The following is a 21,918-nucleotide window of genomic DNA, read 5'->3' on the forward strand; positions in this document are numbered from 1 at the left end:
ACACTCCCTCAGACCAGATGAATTACACATGGATATATGCAACAGGCAAAACCAACAATCAGGTTCCCCTGATAAGCAGATGGAGACACTAGGCTTTACCTACCTAGCACCTACCTTGGAGGGTGCTACATAAGCTAAAGTGAGTCTGATTGGCTACTGTGCACAGCTGCAACAGATTTTGCACTGTCCAATTTTAGTAAATCATCCCCTTTATGCTTATAGAATCACTCCTATTGGGGTACAGTTAAGCTATCTACAGCCCACTGCTGGCTACAGATACATGCAAATAGAAATTTAGCAACAATACTATATCCCTACAGCTGAATGGGCACAAATTCCCACTGACCAAAATAATCTGGAAGGCCTTCCTAGACGAGTGGAAGCTTTTATAGCCACAAAATAGGAGCAACTCCATATTAATGCTTATGCTTTTTAAATGAGATGTTCTACAAGCTGATATGGGTGTCCAAAAACTGTCTCTTGTATATTATATCTAAACTCATATGCATTCACATAAAATGCCCACCATCTACTCTATATTGGAATCTCAATAAAATTAAACAAAACTAGTTTAAAATAAGATGTACTAATATTTCTATCCAGTTTCTTACACATATCGCGGTCTCCTCTCTTCTTGTTTCCAATAATATATGCACCATGGATGCTTGCGATATACGCTTCATACAGTATTATACATACAACCTATGCCAGCATATCAGATGGCACATGTGGCAATAATTATATTTCATGTATAATAACTGAGTCACATGACATGAGAATCGGTCGCTTTCTGCACTCCGAAAATAGCTTGGCGCTGTCACAACACGAGTCCGCTGTCAGGCTCCAGACTGAAACATTCTTCTTGTCCTGCTAATGTAGAACGTGCTGCAAACCTAATTAGTCAGAAATCCGAAAACATGCAATCTAGCCTTCGTTAGGGAAAGCTTGATGTTTATTCAATATTCTAATGAAGCCCTAAAATAGAATCTGTGACAGTTGGTGAGTGCAGATGTAAAGCTGAAGGTGTAGCATGCCAGGTATATAATGGTGCCTGCACATCAAAAATACGATCCTTCTAAAGTCAGATGGTTCCTGTATTATGATTGGAATGAAATTGTGAACTGTTTTGGGTATTTCAAAATCACTTTTAATATGGTTTTTGTTTCAGGTGGAATCATAAAGGCTGGAAAATGTCCTGTCTTGGTTGATGGGGTTACAGTGTGCAGTCTACTTCAATTTCATTTGTTTAACCACTTGCCTACTGGGCACTTTTATCCCCTTCCTGACCAGGCCAATTTTCACCTTTCAGCGCTGTTACACTTTAAATGACAATCGCGCGGTCATGCAACACTGTACTCCCAAACACATTTTTTTTTTTTTTTTACATAAATAGAACTTTCTTTTGGAGGTATTTAATTACCACTAAACAAAAAAAAAAGACCGAAAATGTTGAAAAAACCAAACTAACATTTTTCATAGTTTGTTATAAAATTTTGCAAACAGGTAATTTTTATCCTTCATTGATGTGCGCTGATAAGGCTTTACTGATGGGCACTAACAGGCTGCACTGATAGGCACTGATGAGGTGGGACTGACAGGTTGCACTGGTGGGCACTGATGAGGCTGCATTGATAGGTGGCACTGATAGGTGGCACTGATGGGCTCTGATAGTTGGCACTGAGAGGTGGCACTGATAGATAGCACTGATAGGTGGCACTAATGGGCACTGGTAGGCGGCACTGATTGGCAGCACTCATCGGTGACACTGATGATGGGGCACTGATGGGCACTGATTGGCAGCACTGATGAGCACTGATAGGTGTCACTGGTGGGCCCTGATTAGCAGCACTAGTGGCACTAATTGGCAGCACTGGTGGGCACTGTTGGGACCAATAACAGAAGCTGGTGAGGAGAGAAACGCAGATCACTGGCTTGTATTTACATCCTGTGATCAGCTGTCTGTAAATGGGTCACAGGAGTGCAGAATGAACCACACTCCTTTGATTCACAGGAGAAGTGCAGTCAAACGAGCTTTGGTGGGACATACAACTTTGGGAGCACGTGTCGCAAGATGTGTATAAATTAATGGTTCCCTTTCCCTTTTAAAAACCATTGAGGTTGGATCAAAGTTGGATCATCATCTCAGCTGATCCGACTTTGGCATGCGACTTGTGCTCTGAGGATCTTGTAGGAGAACCCCATGCCAAAATAAAAAAATAAAAAGACGTGCGGTTCCCCCCAACTCCATATCAGGCCCTTCAGATCTGGTATGTATCTTGAGGGGAAACCCCATGCCAAAATAAAAAAAAAAAAATGGCGTGGGGTCCCCCTCCCAAGACCATACCAGACCCTTCGGTCTGGTATAGATTTTAAGGGGGACCCTCACGCCAAAAAACAAAACAAAAAAACAAGGGAGCGCCCCCACCCCAAAAGCACCTTGTCTCCATGTTCCCATGCCCAAAAGCACCTTGTCTTCTTCCTCTGCCGGTTCTTCCTCCAGTTATTTTCCTGATGCTAGCTCCCGCTGTAGTGTCAGCTCCGGTGTGGGCCATTACTTATATAATCATAGGGCGCAGCCATCCAGTGACACCATCTGGAGGCCCTGCCCCTTGTGACATCACTGCCCCATCATGCCCCAGGCGATGATGTCACCGGATGGCCATGCCCCATGACTATATAAGTAATGGCACACGCTGGAACAAACTCTACAGCTGGAGCTAGCTTCGGGAGAAGAACTGGATGGAGAACTGGCAGAGGAAGAAGACAGCGGAGAGAGAAGAACAGGAGGAAGAACCAGCAGAAGAAGACATCAGTGCTCAACCAAAGAAAAAAGACATATGCGCAGAACTGGAGGAACTGGAGGATGAAGACATCACCGGAGAGAGGTGAAACGGAGGGAGAAGACATCACTGGATAGAGAAGAACTGGAGGGAGAAGACAGGTTAGAGCTACTTTAATAATGGACTTTGTCAAAAACCTGTGTACTGGTTTTATTTATTTTTGACACTTTTTTTGGGTTAATGATTAGGGGTACAATGTACCCCATACTCATTTACATACGGTGGGGGCAGGATCTGGAGACCCCTTGTTAAAGAGTTCTTCCAGGTTCCGATAAGCCCCCCTGCCTGCAGACCCTCACAACCACCGCCCAGGGTTATTGGGAGGAGGCCCTTGTCCCCATCAACATCGGGACAGGGTGCTTTGGTGTGGAGGGTGCAGAGACCCCAAAAGCACCCACCCCCCCCCCCCCATGTTTAGGGCATGAGGCCTGGTATGGTCCAAGTGGGGGCACTCGCTTGCCCCCCTCCCTTTCCTGACCTGCTGGGCTGCATGTTTAGAAAAGGGACTGGTATGGATTTTTTGGGCCCCCCTCAAGATTCATACCACACTCAGAGGGCCTGGTATTGGTGGATCAAAGTCGGGTCCCATTCATTAAAGTCGCATGGAAGTCAGACATGTAGTCGTCTGATAAAGTCGGAGCAGAAGTCGTCCTACTTAAACCCGGCCTTAATTGCCTACCAAACATAAATGTATTAACTATTCATTAAACTTCAGTGACTAAACCCAATTATAATTAATCAAATGCCAAAAATGCAGTTATGCACGGCATTATTATGCTCCCACATGTGAAAATTCTTGGGGCTTGTTCACACCATCTGCGTTTTTCTGAACAAGACACACAGGGAACAATAGTTTTCTATGTGTCTCATTCATTGTTGGCAGTTTTCCTCACAGCTCTGCACTGGAACACAGGCAAAACGACCAGCACTGCTCCTTGTCTGTACTGGGAGCTTCCTGTTGGATGCTGATCGGAATCACGCTGCTGCTCAGGTCTGGGATGGTGGAAAGGTGTGATGTTGCTGACACTGATGGCGGGGACAGATGGAAAGACACTGATGGTAGGGGGACAGATAAGGGGACACTGATGGCGGGGGACTGAAAAGTGGGCACTGATATTTGGGGACAGATGAGGGGTTGCGGATGATGGGGGACAGATGAGAGGATACTAATAGTGGGGGATGCTGATGGTGGGAAAGAGAAGAGGGGTTACTGATGATGGGGGAACTGTTGAGGGAAACACTGAGGGTGGAAGACACTAATGGTGGGGGACAAATAATGGGGCACTGATGAGGGGGGGGCAGATAAGTGGGCACTGTTATTGGGGGGGGCAGATGAGGGGGACACTGATGGCAGGAGACAGATGAGTGGGAGACTGATGGTGAGGGACGGATGAGGGGAACACTGATGGTGGGGTTCCTGATGAGGATTCTCTGATGACTCGTGGTGCTCCGCAGAGAATGACAAAGAGCTCAGATCAAGACAGATTTAGGTACTATATAAGTGTAGCACTGCCCCCTAGAGGACTGCTGAGAATTACACTTTCAGGATTCCCCTGGGTTACCTTTAGCAACTGATAGCAGATAATTAGCATTGAAAGTCCTTGGCTCAGTCAATAATCAATCCAGGGAATGTTGGTTTTTGTGTTTCTATTTGGAACAGGGATAGGAGAAGGGATGAGTGGGATACTCCAACTATAAACTATGCACAATTGTGAGGACAACTAGCTGTAGTGTGCGACGAGGCCGCTGCTTCACCTTGCCAGTGAAGTGAAGATAGATAATGTGTTCCTGCTTGAATTACTCTTCAGGGTCTAACTTGGCACCCCCTTTCTCCCTTGCTGTGTGTGCTGATACCTGTCCACTGACTCTCCACTGGAGTGGTCCCCTTCCTGGGCAGACCCCCGGCAAGCTTCCCAGTACTCACGGACACTGTTTTTTCCCAAGGTTGCTCTGCCTCCAACTCCACTAGTCCACCTCCACTGGACCTCCTGGCTCAGCTCCACATTCCTGGCTCACAAGGCCGACCACCTGTGACCACCATACACAGCAGCAGAAGGAGAGAAAACTGTCACCCTCCTTCTGGGACCTAGCGTCCCGCCCAAAGACCCCTCTCACATGTGTCCTTGGCTTTTATAACATATCCCAGGATGCACCACTGTTTGTGCCAACCAACTGGGATAGGTACAAAAGCCTGTGTGTCACTGGCTGGGTTTCCTCCACTGTCCAACAGGTTCCCCTATTGGATACAGTGGTGACACTCCACCAGCCACATGTAACAGGCCTAACTATAAATCAGGCTCCCCTGATAAGCAGATGGAGACACTAGACTTTACCTACCTAGCACCTACCTAGAAGGATGCTACATAATAAGCAAATATTGAATTATTTTTAAATTCATTCATAGAAATTCATAGGATAAGTTGAGGGAAAGGCTACAAGTCCCATCTGCGACCTCTGTAGTTTTCAAAATCGTTCACGTGCGGTGATGTCACGGTACTTGCAGTCCATTATTTGCTTCCTCCAGCCCCATAACTGTAGAACTGCACCTCTGTATGGACCTGGAGCTGGAGAAATAATCTGCAGGACCCTGTGAATTGCACCTGTGATGGCTCCAATGCAAGAATTAATAAATACTCATTTTTATTTATTTTATTTAATGTGGGTCCATGTATTTTTTTTTTTTTCAAAGGTTGGACTATTCCTTTAAGGAGCTGACAGTATGCAATTATATTTGACATGTCTATACATATACATGAAGCATTGAAAGCCAGGTGCAATTCTGTTTTTTTTTTTTTTTTTTTTTCAGAATCCAGCTATTCATGATAAGGAGGTATACAGAGGTTTTGTGCTCCGGCACACAGAAGAGGACAGATTGGGGGAACAGATTGTGTGCATTGTGCAGGCTCTCCCTCTGAGGTGCATACAAGCTGAGCCTTAAGAATGGACTGTCTGCCCAAATCAGTCACTCGCCTGGCGCCTAGCAGAATGTGCTGCTCCCAATTCCACAGCAAAATATATTTTTAATGACGCCTTCCAATTTCATTTTTTTTTTTTTAAACCGCAAATTTTTCAGTGAGTAATTATATGCCTCGCAGCACCACCATTCTAATTGCCTGTCATGCCATTAAAAAGGGGAGACCGGTCATAGCCATCTAGTTATATTCCGGGGGCTTCAAACACTGAAAGGCTCTACATAAAGGAGATCCTAACCCAATCCCTAACATCTAAAGGAAGCTTCAACAGGATCATGTCATTTAAAAAATAATTTTCAATCCATGTAAATCTGCCACTCTTATTAACCACTTCTGGACCGGAAGATTTTCTTCCCTAATGACCAGGCCATTTTTTGCGATTCGGCACTGCGTTAATTTAACTGACAATTGCGCAGTCCTGCAACGCTGTACCCCAAAAAAATTGATGTCATTTTTTTCCCACAAATAGAGCTTTTTTTTAGTGGTATTTGATCACCTCTGCGATTTTTATTTTTTGCGCTATAAACAAAAAAAGAGCGACAATTCTGAAAAAAATAACAATATTTTTCACTTTCTGCTATATAACATTCCCCCCAAAAAAATGTAAAAATCTAAATTTTTTTAACATTTTAGGCTAATTTGTTTTCTGTTACATATTTTTGGTAAAAAAAAATAGCAATAAGCGTATTTTGATTGGTTTGCGCAAAAGTTATCGCGTCTTTTTTTTGGTGGTATTTGATCACTTCTGCAATTTTTATTTTTTGCGATTTAAACAAAAAAAAAGAGCGACAATTCTGAAAAGAAAAACAATATTTATTACTTTCTGCTATATAACATTCCCAATAAAAAAAAAAATAATAAAAATCTAATTTTTTTTAGGCCAATTTCAGTTTAGGCCAATTTGTATTCTGCTACATATTGTTGGTAGAAAAAACCCAATAAAGTATTTTGATTGATTTGCACAAAAGTTATCGCGTCTACAAACTAGGGAAAAGATTTATGTAATTTTTATTTATTTTTTTACTAGTAATGGAGGCAATCAGCGATTTTTAGCGGGACTGCGACATTGCGGCGGACAGATCGGACCCCTAACTGACATTTTTTTGACACTTTTGGGGGGACCAGTGACATTACTACAGTAATTTAGTGCTAAATAAAAGCACTGTTACTGTAATAATGACACTGGCTGGGAAGGGGTTAACATTATGGGTGATTAAGGGGTTAAATGTGAGCTTAGGGGAGTGATTCTAACTGTGGGGGGGGCGTGGCTTCTGAAATGACCATAGAGACATGTGATCCTATATAGAAGGATCACAGGGGCTCTATGATCATTCCAGGGAGAAGGACGGTCGGCTGTGTTTACAACAGCTGACCGTTCTCTCTCAGCGGGGAACGATTGCGGTTGTCAGGCGGCAATGAGAGCTACCTGCCCACTGCATCGCCTTCCCTGCTGACGAGCGGGGGTGGGAGCGTGCCATCGGCAGCGCACTCTCGCCCCCTAGACTCCCGTAAGCGAGCGCTGTACATGTACGGCGATTTGCCTGGGAGCAGCTGCCTGCCGCAGTACAGCTGCTGCGGGCGGTCGTAAACTGGTTAAAAAATAAATAAATTGACACAGGCGGGTGTCTCACTCAAAGTCCCCATTTGGCTAAAACTTTTTTATTAAAGGGATGGGGGTGTGTGGTCCTGTTGTACTGGGCCCAGGCCCAATCAGCTAAACAGAGGGTGCCGGTGCAGCTTCATTGTTAATTTCTGCCTAAATAAATGGATATTACTAGACCACACCACCGTTCCTACTTGCTTAGCAGAGCTTAAATTACATTTCCCTGGGCCCCATCAGGTCAACAAAGGGGGCCCAGGAGGTGGGAGCAGAGGGGGGACTTTTTTTTTCATTTTTGGGATGTAGGCAGATGAAGTCAGTACTGCTGTTACGCTGAACCCGGGGAAGGGGGGGGGGGGAGGGTGTCAGGAAGGCTGTACGGGGCCCCGTAATTTCTCACAGTAGTCCTGCCTATTTACTCCTATACCAGACCTGAATTATCCTCAGTTGCTGTTACAATGAAGTACCTCTACTGATTATTTTGTGTCTGTGAGAGACAGTGACTAGGGTAGCACTCTCCAAGTGATCCAAGTGGAGGTGGAAGTGAGAACACCCCTTAGCTAATGGGCGAGAGGTGTTTGCTTTGGACAAATAGTCTGGGTTTAGTAGCTCTCCACAAAGCATGTGTCTTACTGGAGATTGGGAAGTATATGTATAACTGATCCAGAAAGAGAGGTAAAAAGTATATTTTGGAATACGTATATTTTATTGATTGCACAAAGGCCAAAAGGATAACAAAGGGCATCCAACACGTTTTGTGGGGAGCAAACAATCTCTCTTCATCAGGGCTTTACCAATTGTCACTATCTGTTGGACTCAGAGCTGAGAAATCAATCAGGGCCAGAAAGATAACATGTAAGTGGGTAGCTGTCAGCGAATTCCTGTTAGCCAGCTGGCTCATACATACGTGTGTGCCCATACCTCTGTTCGCAACGTAGTTGATGCTTGGAAAATAAATCAACCAGAGGTAGTGAGTCAGTAAGTGAATTCACACATGCTTGGAAAAAAGATCTATACCCCAAAAAAATATATATATACAACCCAATTCCAAAAAAGTTGGGACACTGTACAAATTGTGAGTTAAAAAAGGAATGGACTAATTTACAAATCTCATAAACTTATATTTTATTCACAATATAATATATATAACATATCAAATGTTGAAAGTGAGACATTTTGAAATGTCATGCCAAACATTGGCTCATTTTTGGATTTCATGAGAGCTACACATTCCAAAAAAGTTGGGACAGGTAGCAATAAGAGGCTGGAAAATTTAAATGTACATATAAGGAACGGCTGGAGGACCAATTTGCAACTTAAGTCAATTGGCAACATGATTGGGTATAAAAAGAGCCTCTCAGAGTGGCAGTGTCTTTCAGAAGTCAAGATGGGCAGAGGATCACCAATTCCCCCAATATTGCGGCGAAAAATAGTGGAGCAATATCAGAAAGGAGTTTCTCAGAGAAAAATTGCAAAGAGTTTGAAGTTATCATCATCTACAGTACATAATATCATCCAAAGATTCAGAGAATCTGGAACAATCTCTGTGCATAAGGGTCAAGGCCGGAAAACCATACTGGATGCCCGTGATCTTCGGGTCCTTAGACGGCACTGCATCACATACAGGAATGCTACTGTAATGGAAATCACAACATGGGCTTAGGAATACTTCCAGAAAACATTGTCGGTGAATACAATCCACCGTGCCATTCGCTGTTGCCAGCTAAAACTCTATAGGCCAAAAAAGAAGCCATTTCTAAATATGATCCAGAAGCGCAGACGTTTTCTCTTGGCCAAGGCTCATTTAAAATGGACTGTGGCAAAGTGGAAAACTGTTCTGTGATCAGACGATTTAAAATCTGAAGTTCTTTTTGGAAAACTGGGACACCATGTCATCCGGACTAAAGAGGACAAGGACAACCCAAGTGGTTATCAGCGCTCAGTTCAGAAGCCTGCATCTCTGATGGTATGGGGTTTCTGAGTGCGTGTGGCATGGGCAGATTACACATCTGGAAAGGCTCCATCAATGCTGAAAGGTATATCCAAGTTCTAGAACAACATATGCTCCCATCCAGACGTCGTCTCTTTCAGGGAAGAACAGAAAAAAACACAAACATATAGGTGCTAGAAGTCCATCCGTATAGCATAAACATTAATATATAATGACCATAAAAAGTTCAATAAGAGGTCTCATAAAAGTCAATAATAAAAAGTCCACCTGCACCAGGCAGCTTTACTCAGAGATGAGGGAGAAGACTCTGGAGCAACATGTAAAAGAAAACAGAAAAGCAAGTGCAGACTGCTTTAATTAAGATATGTAAAAACAAATGGCAGCAACTCACAAAAGCAGATGGTGATAAGCTGACATGTATGTAAAAGAGTCCACCGGGTGGTGCCGTCTCTCTGAAAGGATATACAGTGTGCAGTGAGCTGTGGAGCCGTAGACCACAGGGGAGAAAGTGGCCGGCCTTTGTCTCGAGCTGTTCGGATCTTCCAGCAAAAACTGACACAGTGGTAGAGGGAGGAACGGTCACGTCTGTGACACAGCTGGTAACCCGGAAACCGTAAGATGCACGACGCGTTTCTGAGCATGCACCAAGTCCACAGGGAAGACCTTGCATTTTCCAACATGACAATGCCAGACCACATACTGCATCAATTACAACATCATGGCTGCGTAGAAGAAGGATCCGGGTACTGAAATGGCCAGCCTGCTGTCCAGATCTTTCACCCATAGAAAACATTTGGTGCATCATAAAGACGACTTAAGACAGTTGAGCAACTAGAATCCTGTATTAGACAAGAATGGGACAACATTCCTATTCCTAAACTTGAGCAACTTGTCTCTTCAGTCCCCAGATATTGGCAGACTGTTATAAAAAGAAGAGGGGATGCCACACATTGGTAAACATGGCCTTGTCCCAACTTTTTTGAGATGTGTTGATGCCATGAAATATAAAATCAACTTATTTTTCCCTTACAATGATACATTTTCTCAGTTTAAACATTTGATTTGTCGTCTATCTTGTATTCTGAATAAAATATTGAAATTTGAAACTTCAACATCATTGCATTCGGTTTTTATTCACAATTCGTACAGTGTCCCAACTTTTTTGGAATCTGGCTTTATATCTATATGTGTATATATATATATATATATATATTCGCTTTTTAGGTTTCTATGCTTTAGAAGACCTTGCTTGCAAAAAGAGTACGGTCCAGGGTGCTAAGTGTGGCAACAAATAGATTGCCAAGTGTCTAGTGCTCATCTTATGAACATCCCCAGATATCGCAAATCCATACCCTGATTGGCCAACCACATTTCCATGACCTGAATTTCTTTCCTAGAACCAGAGAGAAGTGAGACATCTATCAAAGTTAGCTTCACTAATTTAATTAAGAAACAGATGCTCCCAATCAGAGCCAATGTATGCCATGTAAATGATCAATGCCAACATCAGCGACTGCATCTAACCGGTGTTCAGTTTGACTATTCCCTACTGTTTTGGGATACGACATTCGTAAAACTTTGCTTTGTTATTGCAATACCTTGTACTGATATTGTTAGGAAATCTGATTTTGTATACTGCATTTTTTCTCTCTTGCAATAAAAAGAATGAATTAAAAAAAAAAAAAAAAGAAACAGATGCTCAAAATTTTGAGCATCCTTCATGTAATGAAGATCAGTCCCATTGTGCCATTTAGGGCCACGGTAAACAAGTGGTTTGGCTCTTGTTTTCAACACCTTATAACCAGTTGAGTAAGAAGCCTTGATCTCACCAGCAGATTAGTGGAGAATTCTGGGAAAACCTGCCTCCTTATGGCTCTACCTCGTTAGCAAGTACAACGCTCTCCTTAGCAACCAGGGCCAACTCATTAAACATTTGTTAGAATCCACATTCTCCTCATTATCTTAAGACACTGATGTGCTCACAGTGGAAGCTGAATAATGAGGAATAAAGGACCGATCTCACTATGAATATCATTACTCTCCGTCTAACCAGCAAACACAGAATTAGCAATTAAAAATTTCATTAAAATAGTAATGACTTAAACAAATCTTATTTCTTAATAGGCAGATGAGACATCGTTTCACGGATCTAGAACTAATATCAATTCAGTTATGATAAATAAGGTAAATACCATCCGGAGCCAGGAGACTTAAATTATAAATGTAAAGGTGGAAAGAAAAAAAGGTTAAAATTAGGATACAGGATATAGATCCAACTCAGCTTCACAGATACATTGACCATTCCATTTCCAGTATTAGGTCTTTCAGATCTAATTATACAAAGACGAGTCCAAAAGTTTATCACACCACATCTCGAATGACAATCTTTCAAAACAGGGGTCTCCAAACGTTCTAAACAAGGGGCCAGTTTACTGTCCTTCAGACATTAGGGGAGCCAGACTGTGGCCAGTGGGAGTAGAAAATGTCCTGGAGTCAGTGGGAGTACACAATGCCACAGTTTTAGTGGGATAAGTAGTGCCCTATTATTGGTGTCATTAGAAGGAATAGAGCCCCTTTGTTGGTGTCAGTAGGAGAAATAGTACTCCATTAATGGTGTCAGTGGGTGCAAGGGTGCCCATCATTAGTTTTAGTGAGAGGAATAGGGCCCAATCATTGGCACCAGTGGGAGGAAGGGTGCCCATCATTAGTATCAGTGGGAAAAATCGTGCCCCATAATTCGTACCAGTGGTAGGAATAGTGTCCCATCATTAGTATTAGTTGGGGGAATAGTGCCCCATCATTGGTGTCAGTGGGAGGAATAGTGCTTCATTATTAGTGTCAGTGGGAGGATTAGTGCCCCATCATCACTGGTGTCAGTGGGAGGAATAGTGCCCCATCGTTGGTACCAGTAGAAGGAATAGTGCCCCATCATTGGTGTCAGTGGGGGGGGGAATAGTGCTCCATCATTGGTGTCAGTGGGAGGAACAGTGCTCCAATATTGGTGTCAGTGGGAGGAATAGTACCCCATTGTCTGTGTCAGTGGGAGGAATTTTACCCCATTGTTGGTGATAGAGGAATAATACCCCATCATTGGTGTCAGTGGGGGGAAGGAAGTCTATCATTGATATCAGTGGGAGGAATAGTGCCCCATCATTGGTACCAGTAGGAGTAATAAGTGCCCCATTGTTGGTGTCAGTGGGAGGAATAGTATTCCATCATCTGTGTCAGTAGGAGGAATTGTGCCCCATTGTTGGTGACAGTGGGAGAAGTAGTACCCCATTGTCTGTGTCAGTAGGAGGAATAGTGCCCCATTGTTGGTGACAGTGAGAGGAATAGTATCCCATCTTCGGTGTCAGTCGGAGGAATAGTGCCCCATTGTTGGTGACAGTTAAAGGAATAATACCCCATCATTGGTGTCAGTGGGGGGAAGGAAGTCTATCATTGATATCAGTGGGAGGAATAGTGCCCCATCATTGGTACCAGTAGGAGTAATAAGTGCCCCATTGTTGGTGTCAGTAGGAGGAATTGTGCCCCATTGTTGGTGACAGTGGGAGAAGTAGTACCCCATTGTCTGTGTCAGTAGGAGGAATAGTGCCCCATTGTTGGTGACAGTGAGAGGAATAGTATCCCATCTTCGGTGTCAGTCGGAGGAATAGTGCCCCATTGTTGGTGACAGTTAAAGGAATAATACCCCATCATTGGTGTCAGTGGGGGGAAGGAAGTCTATCATTGATATCAGTGGGAGGAATAGTGCCCCATCATTGGTACCAGTAGGAGTAATAAGTGCCCCATTGTTGGTGTCAGTAGGAGGAATTGTGCCCCATTGTTGGTGACAGTGGGAGAAGTAGTACCCCATTGTCTGTGTCAGTAGGAGGAATAGTGCCCCATTGTTGGTGACAGTGAGAGGAATACAATCCCATCTTCTGTGTCAGTCGGACGAATAGTGCCCCATTGTTGGTGACAGTTAAAGGAATAATACCCCATCATTGGTGTCATTGGGTGGAAGGATGCCAATCATTGGTATCAGTGGGTGAAATAGTTCTCCTTCATTGGTACTAGTAGGAGGAATAAGTGCCCCATTGTTGGTGTCAGTGGTAGGAATTATGCCCCTATCAGTGGTGTTAGTGGGAGGAATAATGCCCTATCATTGGTGTTAGCAGGTGGAAGGTGTCCCTCACTGTTATCAGAGGGAGGAATAGTGCTCCATTGTTGGTGTTAGTGGCAACAATGATGCTCACAATGTTGGTGCCCGTAGGAGGATTAGTGCCCCAAGGGCCGGATAAAGGCAAGCCCTGGACCGACTTGGCTACTGTGCTGCAGCTCAGTTTCAGGGTCTTGGCAATCTTCTTATAGCCTAGTCCATCTTTATGTAGAACAACAATTCTTTTTTTTCAGATCCTCAGAGAGTTTTTTGCCATGAAGTGCCATGTTGAACTTCCAGTGACCAGTATGAGAGAGTGAGAGCGATAACACCAAATTTAACACACCTGAGACCTTGTAACACTAACGAGTCAAATGACTCCGGGCAGGAAAATGGCTAATTGGGCACAATTTGGACACTTTCAATTAGGGGTGTACTCACTTTTGTTGCCAACGGTTTAGACATTAATGGCTGTGTGTTGAGTTATGTTGAGGGGACAGCAAATTTACACTGTTATACAAGCTGTACACTCACAAAGTGTCTTTTCTTCAGTGTTGTGGCATGAAAAGATATAATAAAAGATTTACAAATATGCAAGGGGTGTACTCACTTTTGTGAGATACTGTATATATATATATATTTTTTTTTTTTTTTTTAAATAAAATATAGTTTTTTTAATGACTTCTAAAACCCAAAAGTATATTTTTTTTCTTTTGAATCAGATTCATAAAGAATATTGCTTATGAATATTTCATATTAAACTCTTAGGCCAGCTGGTGAAGCTTCATACAAGGTCTATCCTCTTTCAAGTCTCTTCCTTTTCAGGAAAGCTGCTGTGCTAAAAATATATCTGAATAACTCAAAAGAGGGATAGAATACCCTCCTCCTCTTCCAGCAAAGAGCCACATCTTTACTAGTGAATGACTGCAGCCTACAATAAAGCACGGAGGTAGTGTTGGGCTTTCTTACTAGAAAGCCTACCATGCACTTCAAGCACAGTGCCATGTATGGACACCTGTCATGGTTTGTCCCAAACCTCTAACTGCCACTTTTGCTGGACAGCTTGGTCCGTTAAAGAAAGTTGGAAAAACAACAGACTTAAGCCAGCCATACGTGGATTGAAATTCGGCCAGTTCAGCAGGGACCATCTGGGATTCGATCCATTTATGGGCAGGCTAATTGTATCCAGGTTGATCCATCAATTGACTTGGGTACAACCATCCTGTTGGATTTTTTACATGTGATTACTGCCGTTAGCTATGGCTGCTGGTAGAAATCATTGTGTTCTGCTGGCCGGAAAGGCTCCCCGCTCCCCCCCCCCCCCCAGCAGATCACAATAGCGCTGCGGGAGGCACAGACAGTGTTGATGGGGAAATCGACCAATTTTCTTGCCTTCTACCCATAGTGGAAGGCAAGAAAATCAGATCATCTATGGGCTGCTTTATTGGCGGATCACCAGGTAAAAATAAAGGAAAAAAGGCCTAAAAAAAGAATACTTGTGCAGCCACCACATATAAAAATTGGTAAGCTGTAATTTAATAAATTTTTATTTTTGGGTTTATTACCACTTTACTTTATAGATTAAAGATAACATATGAATTATATAAAACTTTAGTTTATAAATCTGAAATCTTTAAAAAAAAAAAAAAAGTAAAACTAAATTAACCAAAAAACATTGGGTTTGGAACCTCTTATAGCGTTGAGCCCCATGTTTCCTTGCAGATTGTCTAATACTGACAATTTTAATTCTTGTTCCCTTTGAGCCATGTTATTAACCACTTAAGCCCCGGAAGATTTTACCCCCTTCCTGACCAGGGCCTATTTTGCGATTCGGCACTGCGTGACTTTAACGGACAATTGCGCAGTCGTGCGACGCTGTACCCAAATCACCTGTGCAATTTTTTAATCATGCGCTATACACAAAAAGCGACAATTTTGCAAAAATAACAATATTTTTCACATTTTTTTATATGAAACCCCCCCCCCCCCCCCCCCCAAAATGTAAAAATCAAAATGTTTTAATATTTTGGCCAATTTGTTTTCTGCTACATATGTTTGGTAAAAAAAAAAAATTGCAAAAAAGCGTATTTTGATTGGTTTGCGCAAAAGTTATTGCGTTTACTAACTAAGGGAAAGATTTTTGTCATTTTTATTGTTTTTTTTTTAACGAGTAATGGCGGCAATCTGCGATTTTGTTTGCGGGACTGAGACATTGCGGCGGACAGATCGGACCCTTGACTGACATTTTTGACACTTCTGGGGTTACCAGTGACATTACTACAGTAATCAGTGCTATACATATGCACTGTTACTGCAAAATGACACTGGCAGGTAAGGGGTTAACTTTTTTTTGAGAGGGAGGGGTTAAGTGTGTCCCTAGGGGCGTGTTTCTAACTGTGATTGGCTGTGGCTTGATGTGTAAGAACAGTGATCAACGGTCCTACATAGTAAAACCGTGTGATCTCTATTCTTACACAGGGGAGAATGACAGGCGGCTTTGTTTACACTAGCCGCCTGCCTTTCTCCCACTGTCACGGACGATCGCGAGTGCCCGGCGGCACACGCGCGGGGGGGTCCATGACCGAGCGGGAGCGCGCATCCGGCGGCGCGCGCTCGCTCCCAAAACCCTTAGAGGCTAGCGACGTAGCCCTACGTCGCTTTGCCTGTGAGGGGCTGACTGCCGACGTAAATAGTCGTGCGGCAGTCCGCAAGTGGTTAAAGATAGAATACGAATTATATAAAATTTTAGTTTATAAATCTGAAATCTTTAAAAAAAAAAAAAGTAAAACTAAATTAACCAAAAAACATTGGGTTTGGAACCTCTTATAGCGTTGAGCCCCATGTTTCCTTGCAGATTATCTAATACTGACAATTTTAATTCTTGTTCCCTTTGAGCCATGTTATTAAATACGTTCATACGTTAAATATGTTATATATGTTCATAAAAAATATGCTTTTCTGCTAACATACTATTTCAATTAAATAAGTATATATGGAGAACTTTCATTTATGTTTTCAATATTTTTATAAAATCAAAGTACAGTTATGATGAATGCAGGCTATTTTAATTCAGAGATTATCTATTAATGATATTTTTGTGTAATAAATTCTTCTACTTACATGTATTCTCTGTGTGCTGAATGTACAGCTGCAGCATTGCTGTAACGCCATAACACTATCGCTGACGAAAAAACATCCAGGACAGCATCAAACTAAAAGATAAAACAAGTCATGAGCTGAACACATTCAACCAAGTATTTTTTTTATTTTTAATTAGAATAACATTTTTGTTTTTTTTTTTGTTTTTTTTAAAAATGTTTTAACTGCTTGACCTCCGGAAGGTTTTACCCCCTTTATGACCAGGGCATTTTGTGTTATTTAGCACTGCGCTATTTTAACTGGCAACACCGTACACAAACGAAATTTAAAAAAAAGAAATTCATACAAATAGAGCTTTCTTTTGTTAGTTTTTGATCACCTCTGTGTCTTTTTTTTTTTCATATAAATAAAAAAAGACTGAACATTTAAAAAAAAAAAAAAACATTTTCTACCTTCTGTTATAAAACATATCCAATAAAAAAAAAAAAAAAAAAATTTCCTCATATAGTTAGGCCAAAATATATTCTGCTACATGTCTTTGGTAAAAAAAAAAAAAAAAAAAAAAAAAAAAAAAAAAAAAAAAAAAAAACATTAAGTGTATAATAATTTGTTTGCGTATAAGTTATAGCATCTACAAACTATGGAATATGTATTGGAATTTAAACAGGTATGACGCTATATAACTTGGACTGTGAGGGTGGCAGACAATCTGGCACTAACAGACGCTATCTGGGAGGGTCACTAACTGACACTGACATTGTTTGTGACACTAACACATAGGGTTGCCACCTGCCTGGGTTTTGAACCATTTGCCCGTTGCATTACTATTATTCTTGGCCCACCCAAAGAGGTCCCAGGTCTTTTTTAACACTATAGTGCAGTGATGGCGAACCTTGGCACCCTAGGTGTTTTGGAACTATATTTCCCATGATGCTCACGCACTCTGCAGTTTAATTGAGCATCATGGGAAATGTAGTTCCAAAACATCTGGGGTGTCAAGGTTCACCCTCACTGCTATATATAGCTCAGAGCTCTGAGGAAGGGGGGACACCCCGAAACACGTAAGCATTTTTTTTGGGGGGGCCCACATCCCACCACGGCCTGCACCGGCGGAGGAGGCTCAGTAGAGACTCTTGGTGGTCCTTATTGTACATTTTTGCCCGTGTTTCACATTTGATTTGTGAGTATAATGTGCATGTAATTTAATGTATAATAAATTGTTTTAAAGATAATGCGCTAGGCTGGTGCGCCCTCTGTTCGTTCTTTTTTAGAGTCTTGTTTGGGTTACCACGACCTGTTGAGAGTGGCAGCACAGCCGGGACAACGCATTAAACCTGAATCGCATTCTCCGCATACCAGTCGCAAAACAACCCCTCAAGCGCAGGAGTCATTTCTTTCTTATACACAGGCACTGATAAGTACCTGATTTTTAAAAGAACTGAAGTTCCTCTTTTAGGATGGATTGCTCCACAGTGTCTGCAGCTAAATAAGTCATTGGGGGCTTGTTTTAACCCTAAAGTATATGTAAAGATAAAACTTTTTTATTACAATTTTGGATTTTGGAGTGGGGAAGAAATAGACCCACTGCCAAGTTTATATTGCAGCCTGTGTTCCTGTTAGGAAGATTAAGCCCTTTAACCCCTAAAAAACTGTTTAGGCTATATAAACACGTTAGGAATATGTACATTTTTAATTGTGCATAACCTAGACACAGGTTCATATTAAGGCATTACCTTTAACCTTGCTTGGTTTTTAGGAAACTCAGGAAAGGGTTTAAGATTTTGTCTTTTGACGCTTAGCTTTTCTTTAACCGCTTCAGCTCTGAAAAGTTTTACCCCCCTTAATGACCAGGCCATTTTGTGCGATACGGCACAGCGTTACTTTAACTGAAAATTGCGCCGTTGTGCGACGCTGTACCCAAATAAAATTGATGTCATTTTTTTTCCCCCACAAATAGAGCTTTCTTCTGGTGGTTTTTGATCCCTCCTGTGGTTTTTATTTTTTGTGCTATAAACAAAAAAAAAGAGCGACAATTTTGAAAAAAAAAAAAAATATATAATATTTCTTACTTTCTGCTATAAAACATATCCATAAAAAAAAAAAATCAAATTTCTTCATCAATTTAGGCCAATATATATTCTGCTACAAATTTTTGGTAAAAATAAATCTTAACAAAGGTATATTGATTGGTTTATGCAAAAGTTATAGCGTCTACAAACTATGGGATATATCTATGACATTTTTATTTATTTATTTATTTTTTTAACTAGTAATGGTGACTTAGCGCCGGTTCACATAGGAGCGACGCTACTTTCAGGGGCGACCTCCGAGATCGCGGTGCGAGCAGCGCGCCGCGACCTCGGAGCGGCCGCCACGGACTTCATAACATTGAAGTCTATGGCGGTCGCCTCCTGGTCGCCCCAAAGAAGCTCTGGACCCTTTTTCTAGGTCGGAGCGACTTGTGTCGCTCCTATTAGAACGGGTCCGCAGCTTTCCTATGGGAGGCGACCTGTGAGGCGACCAGGTCGCCTCACAGGTCGCCCTAGTGTGAACCGGGGCTTATAGCAGGATTGCGATAATGCAGCTGATAAATCAGACACAATGCTTCATTGAACAAGCTGAGGTTAGAGGTTGATTGGCTACCATGCACAGCTGCACCATGTTCTGAGTGCACCAGTTTTAGTAAAATATCCCCTGAGTGACACTTTTGACACTTTTTTTGGAACCAGTGACAGTGATACAGTGATCAGTGCTAAAAAAAAAAAAAATGCACTGTCACTATACTAATGACACTGGCAGGGAAAGTGTTAAAGTATAACTAAAGGCAAAATGTATTTTTTTAGTTTTGGAGTGAAGAGGGATTAGAACCCCTGTCAGGTTTTATTGCTGTCTGTGTCCCTGTTATGGAGAGTCATCCTCTCTATTTGTCCTGTTTACCATTATCAATGAAAGTGAAAGTAAAATAAAATCCCAAATGTTGGTTTGTCCCCAGAAAAGTAATAAAGGGGAAATCTTCCAATGGGGACACTAGTTCTGGTGATCTAGGGGGCCCAAGGAATTCCCTTAATTTGCAGGGATTTATTCTCACTTCCTGTTTGGTTATATGGGACAGGAAGTGAAGGGAAATCTCTGCAATAGGACACAGATGGCAAAAACAAATCTGACAGGGGTTACTACTAGGGATTGACCGATTATCGGCAAAGAAGCCGATATATCGTGGACCGATCTGCACTTTCCCCGATATATCGGAATCGGCCCCTGAGGTTTCCGATATTGCCGATATTTCGGGAAAGGGAATCACTTCCGGGTACTCGGCACCAAATTCAAAAAAATTATAGCATTCAAAAACAGCCAAACTTGGCGTTTTGAATGCTTTTAAGTGCAGAGGAGGGGTTTGGGGTCTTTTGGACCCCCACATCCCCCCACAAGAGTACCTGTCAAGAAAAAGAAATTTAAAATTTTTTTTTTTTAAATGTACGAAAATATCGGCCAATATCGGCCGATACCAATATGCGATGACTAAAATATCGGTATCGGCAATAAAAAAATTATATCGGTTGATCACTAGTTACAACCCTCCCTTACTCCATCCAAAATGAAAAGAAAAAGTTCTGTTTTAACATCAGTGATCAAAGGGTTAAATGTGTTCCTAGGGAGTGCTTGCTAACTGTGTGTGTGTGGGGGGGGGGTGCTTGTACTGTGGGAAGGCAGAGATCTGTGTTTCTGCCTAGCAAAAACACAAGATCACACCCTTCCCTTGTCACAGAACTGCCTCATTTACATAGGCAGATCGCCGTTCTGCCTGTGCCTTGAACGATCAGCGGGTCCCAGCAGACTTAGCAACCGCCAGACCACAGAAACAGAAACCCCACTATTAAATGTCACTTCCTGCTTGTGTGATTGGCTCACTGATTTTCCCAGAAGTCTGCACTAAGATACCAATCAGATTTTGGGCATCCCCTGCAACACAAATGTAATTTTCGGCATGATACTCGCAAAGGGAAATCATGTCTAAAAAAGATGCAGACCCTGCCACCTTTCTCATTAGAGCCCTGCAGGTGCAGCAGCTGATTGATCATTTTAAAACCACTCCCATACAGATTTACTGTGCACATGGACACAGACAAACATACAGCTATTTCTTCAGAATAACAAAAGATAGAAATCTGCACCAAAGTCTGTTAAAATCCCTGCAATGTACAAAGAACTTTCTCATTAGAGCCCTGCAGGTGCAGCAGCTGATTGATAATTATAAAACCATTCCCATATAGATTCACTGTACACATGGACACAGGGAAACATACAGCTAATTCTTCAGAATTACAAAAAAACAAAAATCTGTAGCAAAGTCTGTTAAAATCCCTGCAATGTACATAGAACTTTCTCATTAGAACCCTGCAGTTGCAGCAGCTGAATGATAATTAAAAAAACACTCCCATACAGATTTGCTGTGCACATGGACACAAAAACACATACAGCTATTTCTTCAGAATAACAAAAAACAAAAATCTGCAGCAAAGTCTGTTAAAATCCCTGCAATGTACATAGAACTTTCTCATTAGAGCCCTGCAGTTGCAGCAGCTGAATGATAATTTAAAAAACACTCCCATACAGATTTGCTGTGCACATGGACACAGAAACACATACAGCTATTTCTTCAGAATAACAAAAAACAAAAATCTGCAGCAAAGTCTGTTGAAATCCCTGCAATGTACATAGAACTTTCTCATTAGAGCCCTGCAGGTGCAGCAGCTGATTGATAATTATAAAACCACTCCCATATAGATTCACTGTGCACATGGACACAGAGAAACATACAGCTATTTTTTTCAGAATAACAAACGATAGAAATCTGCAACAAAGTCTGTTAAAATCCCTGCAATGTACATAGATCATCCAGAGAGGTTGATTTCAAAATGTGACAAGATCTTGTGACAAGTTCAATTTGGCATCATCCCATGAATATATTGGTAACTCTCAAAGAAAGTAGAACGTTGGGACTTTGAATATGCCAAATGAGAACTCAGATTAATTAAAAAAGAAATACAGTAAACCCCCGCTCCATCGAGGTTCAGTTTTTGCGATCCCGGTATATTGCGTTTTTTTCTGTAATGTTATTTTACTATATAAATCATTAAAAATGAAATATTTTTGTGTTTTCTATAGCTCTTGCTATGTCTCTCAGTATCTTTTATGTGTTTAAATGAGTTTCTATTGTTTTAAAAGTGTGTTTAAAGACCTTAAAATGCTTTTACACGTACAGTGACAGTAAAAAACATGCCTACAATGCATTTTAATAGGGTTTTTCTATTTTG

The 21,918-nt window shown here is 41.8% G+C and overlaps 1 protein-coding gene across 1 annotated transcript in view; it reads right to left on the reverse strand.

Annotated features, from left to right (window-relative positions):
- The window catches only part of TMEM163 (transmembrane protein 163), a 307,309-nt gene that overhangs the window by 116,802 nt on the left and 168,589 nt on the right, over positions 1–21,918 (reverse strand). The window contains exon 4 of the mRNA XM_082260950.1: positions 16,625–16,716. Coding sequence (XP_082117076.1) covers positions 16,625–16,716 — 92 coding nt within the window. The remainder of the gene's footprint in view (positions 1–16,624; positions 16,717–21,918) is intronic.

The sequence above is a fragment of the Pelophylax lessonae genome (genome assembly GCF_965119305.1).
Source record: "Pelophylax lessonae genome assembly, chromosome: 6".
Classification (NCBI taxonomy): Eukaryota; Metazoa; Chordata; class Amphibia; order Anura; family Ranidae; genus Pelophylax; species Pelophylax lessonae.